At 40.1% G+C, this 16,999-nt stretch overlaps 4 protein-coding genes across 5 annotated transcripts in view; all 4 read left to right on the plus strand.

The window, feature by feature from the left end:
- Positions 1 to 126: 126 nt before the first annotated feature.
- On the plus strand, positions 127 to 2,493 carry LOC113160927 (protocadherin alpha-8-like). Its single transcript, XM_026358392.1, has one exon. The coding sequence runs from the start codon at positions 127 to 129 to the stop codon at positions 2,491 to 2,493; it is 2,367 nt and encodes a 788-aa protein (XP_026214177.1).
- A 1,189-nt stretch (positions 2,494 to 3,682) lies between these two features.
- On the plus strand, positions 3,683 to 6,043 carry LOC113160928 (protocadherin alpha-8-like). The gene has a single exon (XM_026358393.1). The coding sequence runs from the start codon at positions 3,683 to 3,685 to the stop codon at positions 6,041 to 6,043; it is 2,361 nt and encodes a 786-aa protein (XP_026214178.1).
- A 1,151-nt stretch (positions 6,044 to 7,194) lies between these two features.
- LOC113160929 (protocadherin alpha-8-like) lies at positions 7,195 to 9,592 on the plus strand. The gene has a single exon (XM_026358394.1). It carries the CDS (start codon positions 7,199 to 7,201, stop codon positions 9,590 to 9,592), a length of 2,394 nt encoding a protein of 797 aa, XP_026214179.1. The 5' UTR covers positions 7,195 to 7,198.
- A 1,173-nt stretch (positions 9,593 to 10,765) lies between these two features.
- The window catches only part of LOC113160053 (protocadherin alpha-C2-like), a 137,442-nt gene continuing 131,208 nt past the window's right edge, over positions 10,766 to 16,999 (plus strand). Inside the window, exon 1 of one of the 2 annotated variants that reach the window (XM_026357096.1) lies at positions 10,766 to 13,132. In XM_026357096.1, coding sequence (XP_026212881.1) covers positions 10,781 to 13,132 — 2,352 coding nt within the window. In that variant the 5' untranslated portion in view covers positions 10,766 to 10,780. Of the gene's footprint in view, positions 13,133 to 14,431; positions 16,784 to 16,999 lie in introns of those variants that run through there. The other variant, XM_026357097.1, reaches the window with a different exon arrangement.

Below are 16,999 nucleotides of genomic sequence, written 5' to 3' on the forward strand. Positions count from 1 at the left end.
TACTTCCCCGTGTATCTGACGTTCCAGAAAGAGGATTATAGTTTGTACACACGTAAGAACTGGATCCTTTCATCACTACTCAGTTAATGTTTTTGTGATGGATTATTGATGATTTCGGTTTCAATCATGGAACAAAGACGAGACGAGAGACGAATTGCGAAAGGATCTTTCGTCAGCTGTGTGATTGCCGTGCTTCTGTGGAGGGTGGCCTCGGCACAATTACGATATTCTGTCTCTGAGGAAGTTAACGAAGGATTTGTAATTGGGAATGTTGCAAAAGACCTAGGATTGGACCAAAGCACGTTGAAGGACAGGAAGTATCGGATTGTTTCTAGTAATGCGGATCCTCTTTTCTATGTAAATCAAAACGATGGAATTCTTTATGTCAGTCGAAAAATTGACAGAGAAGAGGTGTGCGCGCAGGGCAATATGTGTTCAATCAATCTGAAAACAGTCCTGGAAAATCCACTGGAAATCCACTATATAGGAGTGGAGGTTGTGGATATAAATGACCATGCTCCCAGTTTTCCTGATAAAGAGAAAACACTGGATATTTCGGAGTCCGTGTTACCTGGAGTGCGTATTCCACTACCACCGGCACGAGACCCAGATAGCGGTTCATTCTCCACCCAACAGTATAAACTTAGCCCCAATGAATATTTTCGTTTGGACGTAAAAGATAAGGGAGATGACGGTAAAGTACCCATATTAGTTATCCAAAAATCTCTGGATAGAGAAGCAGCAGGGACTCATTCGTTAGTGCTGACCGCAGTGGATGGAGGAAAACCTCCGAAATCTGGTGGCGTAAATATTATGGTAAATGTTTTGGATATTAATGACAATGCTCCTGTTTTCTCTCAAGATGTTTATTCTGTGATGTTAGATGAAAATGCTCCGTTAGGCACAACAATCATACAAGTGAACGCAAGTGATTTAGATGAAGGTCCAAACGGAGATGTAGTTTATTCATTTAGCAGTATTGTCAGTCGTCGATTATTAAATCTTTTTGATATTAATCCACTGACAGGCGAAATTATTGTGAAAGGTTTAATCGACTATGAGCAGAAGGATAAATATGAGATTGAAATTCAAGCATCAGATAAGGGCATCGCTCCTTTATCGACACAAAAAAGTGTTCATATTAAAATAGTTGACGTAAATGACAACGCACCTGAAATCGATATTACCTCATTTTTAAACTCGGTTCCTGAAGACTCCAGACCCGGAACTACAGTAGCACTGATCAGTGTAAATGACTTAGACTCTGGTCTTAATGGAAAAGTGATTTGCTCCATAGCTGAAGATGTTCCCTTTGCTTTATCACCGTCTTTACAAGAGAGAATGTATTCATTACTAGTCAAATCCCCTCTGGACAGAGAGAAACAGTCACAGTATGACTTGACAATCGTTGCAAAAGATGCTGGTCAACCTCCATTATCATCTCAGAAGACGATACATGTTGTAGTATCAGATGTGAACGACAACAGTCCAGAGTTTTCAATGAGCCCCTATAGTTTCTATATCACTGAGGGGAACGATCCAGGAGCTTCAGTGTTTTCTGTTAAAGCTTTTGATCGTGATGAGAACGAGAATGCTCGTATTTCATATCATATATTTAGAAATGGAAGCGATGATAGAAAAGTAACTTCATTTCTCAACATAAACAGTGAAAACGGACAAATATCAGCTCTAAAAAGTTTTGACTTTGAGGCTGTGAAAACTTTCCAGTTCCAAGTTGTGGCCTCAGATTCAGGAAGTCCGTCACTGAGCAGCAACGTCACAGTGAACGTGTTCATTCTGGATCAGAACGACAACGCTCCAGTCATCCTGTATCCAGTCAGCTCCAATGGTTCTGCTGAAGGTGTGGAGGAGATTCCCCGCAATGTGAACGCAGGACACTTGGTGACTAAAGTCCGAGCCTATGATGCTGATATAGGATATAACGGCTGGTTACTGTTTTCACTGCAGGAACTTACTGACCACAGTCTCTTTGGTTTGGACCGCTATACAGGACAGATCAGAACCCTTCGATCATTCACAGAGACAGACGAGGCTCAGCATAAACTGGTCATACTGGTCAAAGACAATGGCAACGTGTCACTGTCAGCAACAGCTACTGTGCTTGTTAAAGTTGTGGAGCCTAAAGAGGCTTTTGCAGCTTCTGATGTTAAAAGTTCAGCCAAACACGACGAGGACAATAATGTGACTTTTTATCTCATGATCACTTTGGGCTCAGTGTCAGTCCTTTTTCTCATCAGCATCATTGTGCTCATTGCAATGCAGTGTTCAAAGTCCACAGACTATACTTCTAAATACCTCCAAGAACCAAATTATGACGGGACACTGTGTCACAGCATCCAGTACAGATCTGGAGACAAACGGTACATGTTAGTTGGACCCAGGATGAGTATAGGATCCACTATAGTCCCAGGCAGCCATGCCAATACTCTAGTACTTCCTGACAGGAGGAGGACATCTGAAGAGGTAAGATAAATTCAAACCAGAATTTGATTTATTTTTGTAACAAAGAATTATATTCCCACTTTTGTAGTGGAGGTCTTTGAATAATATAACGCGCAAAACCTATATGTTTAACAACCAGTGTCTGAACAATGTTCCCATTTATCTTTATGTTTGAGTTTTATGATCAGCATATAGGAACAGCTACCAATGTCCACTTTATATTCAGTAATTTATCATTTTTATACCGTAAAAAAGCTTTACACTAATTAATAGTAAACACATAATTATGTTTTCTATTAGCTGCTTTACTATTTTATTTTACAGTTTAAGGAATCCTGGTTGGACAGGTCAGACTCAGTTTTTAACTATCTTCGTTTTTGTCACTTCAGTAATCGATCTAGCAACTATATTGATCAATGATGATGAATAACATATTGTTTAACAATAAATATGGCAGGGGAAATTTAGTGATGCAATTGAGCTACATCAGCATGCCATTAATATGGCTTAATCACGTTGACATGACACTCCATGGAAAAGTTGTGACTGCCTATATAAAAAGTTTAATAACCTTTCGTTCATGGAACAAGATCAAGTAGAATAACTTAAATATACAGTACGGTCTAACATACAGTACTGGAATCTCTGTCCATGGTGCTGAACATGTTTGTTGTTTCCTAGTGTGTGCGAGTTAATCAGAGAGACGTTATCGTGCTGTAAATCTTCAGTTCACATCATTTAAACCTGTAAAGTAAGCTTATACTTTTGTCATTTTAGCACTGGGTTGTTTTGGGTTATTAGAAGGAGGTATTGTGGTAACAGTGATCAGCGTCCTCTATCTCATAAACCGCCTCCTTTTGGGTAGTGCCTCATGTTAACCAAATGAAAAGAAACATATACAGTTTATCATTCAGATTAGGTGTTTCTTGTTCTTCTGCAGTGAGAATTTACATCGCATGGTGTCAGTGTAATGGAAGAAGTGTGTTTTCAATGCGCTTGTCGTCATTGCATTTTGGTTCCACCTCTTGAAAGCTTTCCCAGTTTGATATCAACACAGTCATTCCTCATCGTCTTGCTGCGGGTGGAAATATTCAATTTACCTTTAATGCTGTTGTTTTAGAAACAGCTCGGAGTTTGCTATGCACGAAAGTATTGTATTCTATCACTACAATGGATTTTTGTTATTATGAATGAGTACTGGCGATATCGGGGTCTAATCATGGAACAAAGAAACGAGAAGCGAATGGAGAGACGATGTTTGTTCGGCTGCGTGGTTGTGCTTTTATGGAGCGTGGCCTGGGCGCAAATACGATATTCAGTGTCCGAGGAGGTTAACGAAGGAACTGTGGTTGGAAATATTGCAAAAGACCTGGGACTGGATAAAAGCACGCTGAAAGACAGGAAGTACCGGATTGTTTCTAGTAATGCGGATCCTCTATTCCATGTGAACCAGAACGATGGTGTCCTGTATGTGAGCCGAAAGATTGACAGAGAACAGGTGTGCGCGCAGAGCAGTACGTGTTTAATAAATCTTAAAACGGTGCTGGAAAACCCGCTAGAAGTGCACTACGTGGCAGTGGAGGTGTTGGATATAAATGACCACTCTCCTAGTTTCCCAGAAAAAGAGAAACGATTGGAAATTTCTGAGTCTGTATTGCCTGGAACACGATTTCAGCTTAAGCCTTCGCGGGACCCAGATAGTGGTCAATTCTCTGTGCAGCAATATAAACTTAACCCCAACGATCACTTTCGTTTGGAAGTTAGAGACAAAGGAGAAGATGGCAAAATACCAATATTGGTTTTGCAAAAATCTTTAGACAGGGAAGCATCGGGAACTCACGCTTTAACACTGACGGCACTTGATGGAGGGAAGCCTCCAAAATCTGGTGACATGAATATTCAAGTTAATGTCTTGGATGTTAATGATAACACACCAATTTTCTCTAAGGATGTTTACTCTGTTTTGCTCAATGAAAATTCTCCAGTTGGCACCACTGTACTACAAGTGAACGCAACTGATTTAGATGATGGTCAAAATGGAGAAGTTTACTACTCATTTGGAAACAGCGTGAGTAATAAATTATTTACACTTTTTGATATCAATTCATCAACAGGCGATATAATTGTCAAGGGTCTTATAGATTATGAGCAAAAGGACAGATACGAAATTGAAATTGAAGCATCAGATAAAGGTCTGGCCCCGCTGACTACAGAAAAAAGCGTCATCATTAAAATAGTTGATGTAAATGACAACGCACCTGAGATTGAAGTTACTTCATTTTCTAGCTCGATCCCTGAAGATTCCAGACCTGGAACTACAGTAGCACTGATCAGTGTAAATGACTTAGACTCTGGGCTTAATGGAAAAGTGGTTTGTTTCCTCAATGAGGATGTTCCATTTGCTTTATCATCATCATTGCAGGACAAAATGTACTCATTAGTGACAAAATTCCCTCTGGACAGAGAGAAACAGTCACAGTATGACTTGACAATCGTTGCAAAAGATGCTGGTCAACCTCCATTATCATCTCAGAAGACGATACATGTTGTAGTATCAGATGTGAATGACAACAGTCCAGAGTTTTCACTGAGCCCCTATAGTTTCTATATCACTGAGGGGAACGATGCAGGAGCTTCAGTGTTTTCTGTTAAAGCTTTTGATCGTGATGAGAACGAGAATGCTCGTATTTCCTATCATATATTCAGAGATGGAAGCGATGATAGAAAAGTAACTTCATTTCTCAACATAAACAGTGAAAACGGACAAATATCAGCTCTTAAAAGTTTTGACTTTGAGACAGTGAAAACTTTCCAGTTCCAAGTTGTGGCCTCAGATTCAGGAAGTCCGTCACTGAGCAGCAACGTCACAGTGAACGTGTTCATTCTGGATCAGAACGACAACGCTCCAGTCATCCTGTATCCAGTCAGCTCCAATGGTTCTGCTGAAGGTGTGGAGGAGATTCCCCGCAATGTGAACGCAGGACACTTGGTGACTAAAGTCCGAGCCTATGACGCTGATATAGGATATAACGGCTGGTTACTGTTTTCTCTGCAGGAACTTACTGACCACAGTCTCTTTGGTTTGGACCGCTATACAGGACAGATCAGAACCCTTCGATCATTCACAGAGACAGACGAGGCTCAGCATAAACTGGTCATACTGGTGAAAGACAATGGCAACGTCTCCCTGTCAGCAACAGCTACTGTGCTTGTTAAAGTTGTGGAGCCTAAAGAGGCTTTTGCAGCTTCTGATGTTAAAAGTTCAGCCAAACACGACGAGGACAATAATGTGACTTTTTATCTCATGATCACTTTGGGCTCAGTTTCAGTCCTTTTTCTCATCAGCATCATTGTGCTCATTGCAATGCAGTGTTCAAAGTCCACAGACTATACTTCTAAATACCTCCAAGAACCAAATTATGACGGGACACTGTGTCACAGCATCCAGTACAGATCTGGAGACAAACGGTACATGTTAGTTGGACCCAGGATGAGTATAGGATCCACTATAGTCCCAGGCAGCCATGCAAATACTCTAGTACTTCCTGACAGGAGGAGGACATCTGAAGAGGTAAGATAAATTCAAACCAGAATTTGATTTATTTTTGTAACAAAGAATTATATTCCCACTTTTGTAGTGGAGGTCTTTGAATAATATAACGCGCAAAACCTTTATGTTTAACAACCAGTGTCTGAACAATGTTCCCATTTATCTTTATGTTTGAGTTTTATGATCAGCATATAGGAACAGCTACCAATGTCCACTTTATATTCAGTAATTTATCATTTTTATACCGTGAAAAAGCTTTTCACTAATTAATAGTAAACACATAATTATGTTTTATATTAGCTGCTTTACTATTTTGTTTTACAGTTTAAGGAATCCTGGTTGGACAGGTCAGACTCAGTTTATAACTATCTTCGTTTTTGTCACTTAAGTAATCGATCTAGCAACTATATTGATCGATGATGATGAATAAGAAATTGTTTAATCAAACATATGGCAGGAGAAATTTAGTGATGCAATTGAGCTACATCAGCATGCCATTAATATGGCTTAATCACGTTGACATGACACTCCATGGAAAAGTTGTGACTGCCTATATAAAAAGTTTAATAACCTTTCGTTCATGGGACAAGATCAAGTAGAATAACTTAAATATACAGTACGGTCTAACATACAGTACTGGAAACTCTGTCCATGGTGCTGAACATGTTTGTTGTTTCCTAGTGTGTGTGAGTTAATCAGAGAGACGTTATCGTGCTGTAAATCTTCAGTTCACATCATTTAAACCTGTAAAGTAAGCTTATATTTTGTCATTTTAGCACTGGGTTGTTTTGGGTTATTAGAAGGAGGTATTGTGGTAACAGTGATCAGCGTCCTCTATCTCATAAACCGCCTGCTTTTGGGTGGTGCCTCACGTTAACCAAATGAAAAGAAACATATACAGTTTATCATTCAGATAAGGTGTTTCTTGTTCTTCTGCAGTGAGAATTTACATCGCATGGTGTCAGTGTAATGGAAGAAGTGTGTTTTCAATGCGCTTGTCGTCATTGCATTTTGGTTCCACCTCTTAAAAGCTTTCTCAGTTTGATATCAACACAGTCAGTCCTCATCGTCTTGCTGCGGGTGGAAATATTCAATTTACCTTTAATACTGTTGTTTCAGAAACAGCTCGGAGTTTGCTATGCACGAAAGTATTGTATTCTATCACTACAATGGATTTTTGTTATTATGAATGAGTACTGGCGATATCGGGGTCTAATCATGGAACAAAGAAACGAGAAGCGAATGGAGAGACGATGTTTGTTCGGCTGCGTGGTTGTGCTTTTATGGAGCGTGGCCTGGGCGCAAATCCGATATTCAGTGTCCGAGGAGGTTAACGAAGGAACTGTGGTTGGAAATATTGCAAAAGACCTGGGACTGGATAAAAGCACGCTGAAAGACAGGAAGTACCGGATTGTTTCTAGTAATGCGGATCCTCTATTCCATGTGAACCAGAACGATGGTGTCCTGTATGTGAGCCGAAAGATTGACAGAGAAGAGGTGTGCGCGCAGAGCAGTACGTGTTTAATAAATCTTAAAACGGTGCTGGAAAACCCGCTAGAAGTGCACTACGTGGCAGTGGAGTTGTTGGATATAAATGACCACTCTCCTAGTTTCCCAGAAATAGAGGAAAAGCTGGATATTTCAGAATCCGTTTTACCTGGAGCACGAATTCAACTAAGAGCGGCGCGAGATCCAGACAGTGGTCAATTCTCCGTTCAACAATATAAACTTAACCCCAACGATCACTTTCGTTTGGAAGTTAAGGATAAAGGAGATGATGGTAAAATACCAATATTAGTTGTTCAAAAATCTTTAGACAGGGAAACAGCAGAGAGTCACACCCTAACTTTAACTGCATTAGATGGAGGGAAACCTCCCAAATCTGGTGAAATGAATATTCTAGTGAAGGTTTTAGACGTTAATGATAACGTACCTGTTTTCTCTAAAGATGTTTACTCTGTGATGCTCAATGAAAATGCTCCAGTAGGTACAACAGTGATACAAGTGAACGCAACTGATTCAGATGAAGGTGTGAACGGTGAAGTAGTTTATTCCTTTAGCAACAGTGTCAATCAGAGGTTATTAGGCATTTTTGATATTAATCCATCAACCGGTGAGATAATAGTGAAGGGTCTGATAGACTATGAGCACAAAGATAAATATGAAATTGAAATAAAGGCATCAGATAAAGCTCTTGCTCCTCTGGCTACAGAAAAAAGCGTAATAGTCAAGATAGTTGATCTAAATGACAACGCACCTGAGATTGATGTGACCTCGTTTTCAAGTTTTATCTCTGAAGATTCCAGACTTGGAACTACAGTAGCACTGATCAGTGTCACTGACTTGGACTCGGGTCTTAATGGAAAAGTCATGTGTTCCATAGCTGAAGATGTTCCTTTTGCTTTGTCACCATCCTTACAAGAAAAAATCTATTCTTTAGTTACAAAATCCCCTCTGGACAGAGAAAAACAGTCACAGTATGACATGACAATAGTTGCAAAAGACGCTGGTCAACCTCCATTATCATCTCAGAAGACGATACATGTTGTAGTATCAGATGTGAACGACAACAGTCCAGAGTTTTCACTGAGCCCCTATAGTTTCTATATCACTGAGGGGAACGATCCAGGAGCTTCAGTGTTTTCTGTTAAAGCCTTTGATTGTGATGAGAACGAGAATGCTCGTATTTCCTATCATATATTCAGAGATGGAAACGATGATAGAAAAGTAACTTCATTTCTCAACATAAACAGTGAAAACGGACAAATATCAGCACTAAAAAGTTTTGACTTTGAGACAGTGAAAACTTTCCAGTTCCAAGTTGTGGCCTCAGATTCAGGAAGTCCGTCACTGAGCAGCAACGTGACAGTGAACGTGTTCATTCTGGATCAGAACGACAACGCTCCAGTCATCCTGTATCCAGTCAGCTCCAATGGTTCTGCTGAAGGTGTGGAGGAGATTCCCCGCAATGTGAACGCAGGACACTTGGTGACTAAAGTCCGAGCCTATGACGCTGATATAGGATATAACGGCTGGTTACTGTTTTCTCTGCAGGAACTTACTGACCACAGTCTCTTTGGTTTGGACCGCTATACAGGACAGGTCAGAACCCTTCGATCATTCACAGAGACAGACGAGGCTCAGCATAAACTGGTCATACTGGTGAAAGACAATGGCAACGTCTCACTGTCAGCAACAGCTACTGTGCTCGTTAAAGTTGTGGAGCCTAAAGAGGCTTTTGCAGCTTCTGATGTTAAAAGTTCAGCCAAACACGACGAGGACAATAATGTGACTTTTTATCTCATGATCACTTTGGGCTCAGTTTCAGTCCTTTTTCTCATCAGCATCATTGTGCTCATTGCAATGCAGTGTTCAAAGTCCACAGACTATACTTCTAAATACCTCCAAGAACCAAATTATGACGGGACACTGTGTCACAGCATCCAGTACAGATCTGGAGACAAACGGTACATGTTAGTTGGACCCAGGATGAGTATAGGATCTACTATAGTCCCAGGCAGCCATGCCAATACACTAGTACTTCCTGACAGGAGGAGGACATGTGACGAGGTAAGATAAATTCAAACCAGAATTTGATTTATTTTTGTAACAATGAATTATATTCCCACTTTTGTAGTGGAGGTCTTTGAATAATATAACGCGCAAAACCTTTATGTTTAACAACCAGTGTCTGAACAATGTTCCCATTTATCTTTATGTTTGAGTTTTATGATCAGCATATAGGAACAGCTACCAATGTCCACTTTATATTCAGTAATTTATCATTTTTATACCGTGAAAAAGCTTTACACTAATTAATAGTAAACACATAATTATGTTTTCTATTAGCTGCTTTACTATTTTATTTTACAGTTTAAGGAATCCTGGTTGGACAGGTCAGACTCAGTTTATAACTATCTTCGTTTTTGTCACTTAAGTAATCGATCTAGCAACTATATTGATCGATGATGATGAATAAGAAATTGTTTAATCAAACATATGGCAGGAGAAATTTAGTGATGCAATTGAGCTACATCAGCATGCCATTAATATGGCTTAATCACGTTGACATGACACTCCATGGAAAAGTTGTGACTGCCTATATAAAAAGTTTAATAACCTTTCGTTCATGGGACAAGATCAAGTAGAATAACTTAAATATACAGTACGGTCTAACATACAGTACTGGAAACTCTGTCCATGGTGCTGAACATGTTTGTTGTTTCCTAGTGTGTGTGAGTTAATCAGAGAGACGTTATCGTGCTGTAAATCTTCAGTTCACATCATTTAAACCTGTAAAGTAAGCTTATACTTCTTCATATTAGCACTGGGTTGTTTTGGGTTATTAGAAGGAGGTATTGTGGTAACAGTGATCAGCATCCTCTATCTCATAAACCGCCTCCTTTTGGGTAGTGCCTCACGTTAACCAAATGAAAAGAAACATATACAGTTTATCATTCAGATTAGGTGTTTCTTGTTCTTCTGCAGTGAGAATTTACATCGCATGGTGTCAGTGTAATGGAAGAAGTGTGTTTTCAATGCGCTTGTCGTCATTGCATTTTGGTTCCACCTCCTAAAAGCTTTCTCAGTTTGATATCAACACAGTCATTCCTCATCGTCTTGCTGCGGGTGGAAATATTCAATTTACCTTTAATACTGTTGTTTTAGAAACAGCTCGGAGTTTGCTATGCACGAAAGTATTGTATTCTATCACTACAATGGATTTTTGTTATTATGAATGAGTACTGGCGATATCGGGGTCTAATCATGGAACAAAGAAACGAGAAGCGAATGGAGAGACGATGTTTGTTCGGCTGCGTGGTTGTGCTTTTATGGAGCGTGGCCTGGGCGCAAATCCGATATTCAGTGTCCGAGGAGGTTAACGAAGGAACTGTGGTTGGAAATATTGCAAAAGACCTGGGACTGGATAAAAGCACGCTGAAAGACAGGAAGTACCGGATTGTTTCTAGTAATGCGGATCCTCTATTCCATGTGAACCAGAACGATGGTGTCCTGTATGTGAGCCGAAAGATTGACAGAGAAGAGGTGTGCGCGCAGAGCAGTACGTGTTTAATAAATCTTAAAACGGTGCTGGAAAACCCGCTAGAAGTGCACTACGTGGCAGTGGAGTTGTTGGATATAAATGACCACTCTCCTAGTTTCCCAGAAATAGAGGAAAAGCTGGATATTTCAGAATCCGTTTTACCTGGAGCACGAATTCAACTAAGAGCGGCGCGAGATCCAGACAGTGGTCAATTCTCCGTTCAACAATATAAACTTAACCCCAACGATCACTTTCGTTTGGAAGTTAAGGATAAAGGAGATGATGGTAAAATACCAATATTAGTTGTTCAAAAATCTTTAGACAGGGAAACAGCAGAGAGTCACACCCTAACTTTAACTGCATTAGATGGAGGGAAACCTCCCAAATCTGGTGAAATGAATATTCTAGTGAAGGTTTTAGACGTTAATGATAACGTACCTGTTTTCTCTAAAGATGTTTACTCTGTGATGCTCAATGAAAATGTTCCAATAGGTACAACAGTGATACAAGTGAACGCAACTGATTCAGATGAAGGTGTGAACGGTGAAGTAGTTTATTCATTTAGCAACAGTGTCAATCAGAGGTTATTGGGCATTTTTGATATTAATCCATCAACCGGTGAGATAATAGTGAAGGGTCTGATAGACTATGAGCACAAAGATAAATATGAAATTGAAATAAAGGCATCAGATAAAGCTCTTGCTCCTCTGGCTACAGAAAAAAGTGTAATAGTCAAGATAGTGGATCTAAATGACAACGCACCTGAGATTGATGTTACCTCCTTTTCAAGTTTTATCTCTGAAGATTCCAGACTTGGAACTACAGTAGCACTGATCAGTGTCACTGACTTGGACTCGGGTCTTAATGGAAAAGTGATTTGCTCCATAGCTGAAGATGTTCCTTTTGCTTTGTCACCATCCTTACAAGAAAAAATCTATTCTTTAGTTACAAAATCCCCTCTGGACAGAGAAAAACAGTCACAGTATGACATGACAATAGTTGCAAAAGACGCTGGTCAACCTCCATTATCATCTCAGAAGACGATACATGTTGTAGTATCAGATGTGAATGACAACAGTCCAGAGTTTTCACTGAGCCCCTATAGTTTCTATATCACTGAGGGGAACGATCCAGGAGCTTCAGTGTTTTCTGTTAAAGCCTTTGATTGTGATGAGAACGAGAATGCTCGTATTTCCTATCATATATTCAGAGATGGAAGCGATGATAGAAAAGTAACTTCATTTCTCAACATAAACAGTGAAAACGGACAAATATCAGCTCTTAAAAGTTTTGACTTTGAGACTATGAAAACTTTCCAGTTCCAAGTTGTGGCCTCAGATTCAGGAAGTCCGTCACTGAGCAGCAACGTGACAGTGAACGTGTTCATTCTGGATCAGAACGACAACGCTCCAGTCATCCTGTATCCAGTCAGCTCCAATGGTTCTGCTGAAGGTGTGGAGGAGATTCCCCGCAATGTGAACGCAGGACACTTGGTGACTAAAGTCCGAGCCTATGACGCTGATATAGGATATAACGGCTGGTTACTGTTTTCACTGCAGGAACTTACTGACCACAGTCTCTTTGGTTTGGACCGCTATACAGGACAGATCAGAACCCTTCGATCATTCACAGAGACAGACGAGGCTCAGCATAAACTGGTCATACTGGTGAAAGACAATGGCAACGTCTCCCTGTCAGCAACAGCTACTGTGCTCGTTAAAGTTGTGGAGCCTAAAGAGGCTTTTGCAGCTTCTGATGTTAAAAGTTCAGCCAAACACGACGAGGACAATAATGTGACTTTTTATCTCATGATCACTTTGGGCTCAGTTTCAGTCCTTTTTCTCATCAGCATCATTGTGCTCATTGCAATGCAGTGTTCAAAGTCCACAGACTATACTTCTAAATACCTCCAAGAACCAAATTATGACGGGACACTGTGTCACAGCATCCAGTACAGATCTGGAGACAAACGGTACATGTTAGTTGGACCCAGGATGAGTATAGGATCTACTATAGTCCCAGGCAGCCATGCCAATACACTAGTACTTCCTGACAGGAGGAGGACATCTGAAGAGGTAAGATAAATTCTATCGAAGGTGGTTTTTTTTTCTAACAAAGAATTATATTCCCACTTTAAAAGTGGAGGTCTATGACTAATTTAACGCAAAACATCTTTATGTTCAACAACCTGTGCTTGAAAAATGTTCACATTTAACTTTATTTATTAATAAGTTTTATGATCAATATATAGGAACAGCTGCCAATGTCTACTTTATATTTAGTAATTCATCCCTTTAATACAGAGAGAAAGCCTTCTTGCTTTACTTCTTGCCAGAGTTTCTGTGTGAATGATGACCATGCTGATGCCTCAGTATGTTTTTGCAAAACATGTCACTGAATCCGCTTGCTACAATTTATCAAAGTTGATCCGATGTCGTTTCAGGACATGTTTTCGCTTACAGTATAGGAATCCTGGATTAAGGTTGGACGGGTATACTCAGATTGTAAATGTTTTACTTTTTTGTCACTTTAGTAATCGATCTAGCAACTATATTGATCGATGAAGATGAATAACATATTGTTTAACAATAATTATGGCAGGGGAAATTTAGTGATGCAATTGAGCTACATCAGCATGCCATTAATATGGTTTAATCGCATTGACATAACAGTCTATAGGCAAGTTGCGATTGCCTATGAAAAAAAGCTTAATAACCTTTCGTTCATGGAACAGGATCAACAAACCTGAAGTAGAATAACTTAAATATACAGTACGGTCTAACATACAGTACTGGAAACTCTGTCCATGGTGCTGAACATGTTTGTTGTTTCCTAGTGTGTGTGAGTTAATCAGAGAGACGTTATCGTGCTGTAAATCTCCAGTTCACATCATTTAAACCTGTAAAGTAAGCTTATACTTCTTCATATTAGCACTGGGTTGTTTTGTGTTATTAGAAGGAGGTATTGTGGTAACAGTGATCAGCATCCTCTATCTCATAAACCGCCTCCTTTTGGGTAGTGCCTCACGTTAACCAAATAAAAAAGAAACATATACAGTTTATCGTTCAGATTAGGTGGTTCTTGATCTTCTGCAGTGAGAATTTACATCGCATGGTGTCAGTGTAATGGAAGAAGTGTGTTTTCCATGCGCTTGTCGTCATTGCATTTTGGTTCCACCTCTTGAAAGCTTTCCCAGTTTGATATCAACACAGTCATTCCTCATCGTCTTGCTGCGGGTGGAAATATTCAATTTACCTTTAATACAGTTGTTTTAGAAACAGTTCGGAGTTTGCTATGCACGAAAGTATTGTATTCTATCACTACAATGGATTTTTGTTATTATGAATGAGTACTGGCGATATCGGGGTCTAATCATGGAACAAAGAAACGAGAAGCGAATGGAGAGACGATGTTTGTTCGGCTGCGTGGTTGTGCTTTTATGGAGCGTGGCCTGGGCGCAAATCCGATATTCAGTTTCCGAGGAGGTTAACGAAGGAACTGTGGTTGGAAATATTGCAAAAGACCTGGGACTGGATAAAAGCACGCTGAAAGACAGGAAGTACCGGATTGTTTCTAGTAATGCGGATCCTCTATTCCATGTGAACCAGAACGATGGTGTCCTGTATGTGAGCCGAAAGATTGACAGAGAAGAGGTGTGCGCGCAGAGCAGTACGTGTTTAATAAATCTTAAAACGGTGCTGGAAAACCCGCTAGAAGTGCACTACGTGGCAGTGGAGGTGTTGGATATAAATGACCACTCTCCTAGTTTCCCAGAAAAAGAGAAACGATTGGAAATTTCAGAATCCGTTTTACCTGGAGCCCGAATTCAACTAAGAGCGGCGCGAGATCCAGACAGTGGTCAATTCTCTGTGCAGCAATATAAACTTAACCCCAACGATCACTTCCGTTTGGAAGTTAAGGACAAAGGAGACGATGGTAAAATACCAATATTAGTTGTTCAAAAATCTTTAGACAGGGAAACAGCAGAGAGTCACACCCTAACTTTAACTGCATTAGATGGAGGGAAACCTCACAAATCTGGTGAAATGAATATTCTAGTGAAGGTTTTAGACGTTAATGATAACGTACCTGTTTTCTCTAAAGATGTTTACTCTGTGATGCTCAATGAAAATGCTCCAGTAGGTACAACAGTGATACAAGTGAACGCAACTGATTTAGATGAAGGTGTGAACGGTGAAGTAGTTTATTCATTTAGCAACAGTGTCAATCAGAGGTTATTGGGCATTTTTGATATTAATCCATCAACTGGTGAGATAATAGTGAAGGGTCTGATAGACTATGAGCACAAAGATAAATATGAAATTGAAATACAGGCATCGGATAAAGCTCTTGCTCCTCTGGCTACAGAAAAAAGTGTAATAGTCAAGATAGTGGATCTAAATGACAACGCACCTGAGATTGATGTGACCTCGTTTTCAAGTTTTATCACTGAAGATTCCAGACTTGGAACTACAGTAGCACTGATCAGTGTCACTGACTTGGACTCGGGTCTTAATGGAAAAGTCATGTGTTCCATAGCTGAAGATGTTCCTTTTGCTTTGTCACCATCCTTACAAGAAAAAATCTATTCTTTAGTTACAAAATCCCCTCTGGACAGAGAGAAACAGTCACAGTATGACATGACAATAGTTGCAAAAGACGCTGGTCAACCTCCATTATCATCTCAGAAGACGATACATGTTGTAGTATCAGATGTGAACGACAACAGTCCAGAGTTTTCACTGAGCCCCTATGCTTTCTATATCAGTGAGGGGAACGATCCAGGAGCTTCAGTGTTTTCTGTTAAAGCTTTTGATCGTGATGAGAACGAGAATGCTCATATTTCCTATCATATATTCAGAGATGGAAGCGATGATAGAAAAGTAACTTCATTTCTCAACATAAACAGTGAAAACGGACAAATATCAGCTCTTAAAAGTTTTGACTTTGAGACTATGAAAACTTTCCAGTTCCAAGTTGTGGCCTCAGATTCAGGAAGTCCGTCACTGAGCAGCAACGTCACAGTGAACGTGTTCATTCTGGATCAGAACGACAACGCTCCAGTCATCCTGTATCCAGTCAGCTCCAATGGTTCTGCTGAAGGTGTGGAGGAGATTCCCCGCAATGTGAACGCAGGACACTTGGTGACTAAAGTCCGAGCCTATGATGCTGATATAGGATATAACGGCTGGTTACTGTTTTCACTGCAGGAACTTACTGACCACAGTCTCTTTGGTTTGGACCGCTATACAGGACAGATCAGAACCCTTCGATCATTCACAGAGACAGACGAGGCTCAGCATAAACTGGTCATACTGGTGAAAGACAATGGCAACGTGTCCCTGTCAGCAACAGCTACTGTGCTTGTTAAAGTTGTGGAGCCTAAAGAGGCTTTTGCAGCTTCTGATGTTAAAAGTTCAGCCAAACACGACGAGGACAATAATGTGACTTTTTATCTCATGATCACTTTGGGCTCAGTTTCAGTCCTTTTTCTCATCAGCATCATTGTGCTCATTGCAATGCAGTGTTCAAAGTCCACAGACTATACTTCTAAATACCTCCAAGAACCAAATTATGACGGGACACTGTGTCACAGCATCCAGTACAGATCTGGAGACAAACGGTACATGTTAGTTGGACCCAGGATGAGTATAGGATCCACTATAGTCCCAGGCAGCCATGCCAATACACTAGTACTTCCTGACAGGCGACGAACATCAGAAGAGGTAAGGAGCATTTTGTGAAAGCCTAGAATGTGCAAATTGTCGCCATATCGATTGATGATACCCAGTAATTTTAATACATGTTATCACTAAGTCTATGTTTACTCAATCGTGCCTTTTTTTAGGCTACCGTGAGAAATGGATGGTTGTATTATTTAATTTGTGTCGAAATATTCCTTTTCACTTAGACCATAGTGTGTTCTCAGCTTTCCTGTCCTC

This window comes from Anabas testudineus, chromosome 10, assembly GCF_900324465.2.
Source record: "Anabas testudineus chromosome 10, fAnaTes1.2, whole genome shotgun sequence".
Taxonomy (NCBI): Eukaryota; Metazoa; Chordata; class Actinopteri; order Anabantiformes; family Anabantidae; genus Anabas; species Anabas testudineus.

What these genes read in the sequence shown, in the direction of transcription:
- LOC113160929 (XM_026358394.1), top strand. Translation starts at nt 7,199, where the DNA reads ATGAATGAGTACTGGCGATATCGGGGTCTAATCATGGAACAAAGAAAC.
- LOC113160927 (XM_026358392.1), top strand. Translation starts at nt 127, where the DNA reads ATGGAACAAAGACGAGACGAGAGACGAATTGCGAAAGGATCTTTCGTC.
- LOC113160928 (XM_026358393.1), top strand. Translation starts at nt 3,683, where the DNA reads ATGGAACAAAGAAACGAGAAGCGAATGGAGAGACGATGTTTGTTCGGC.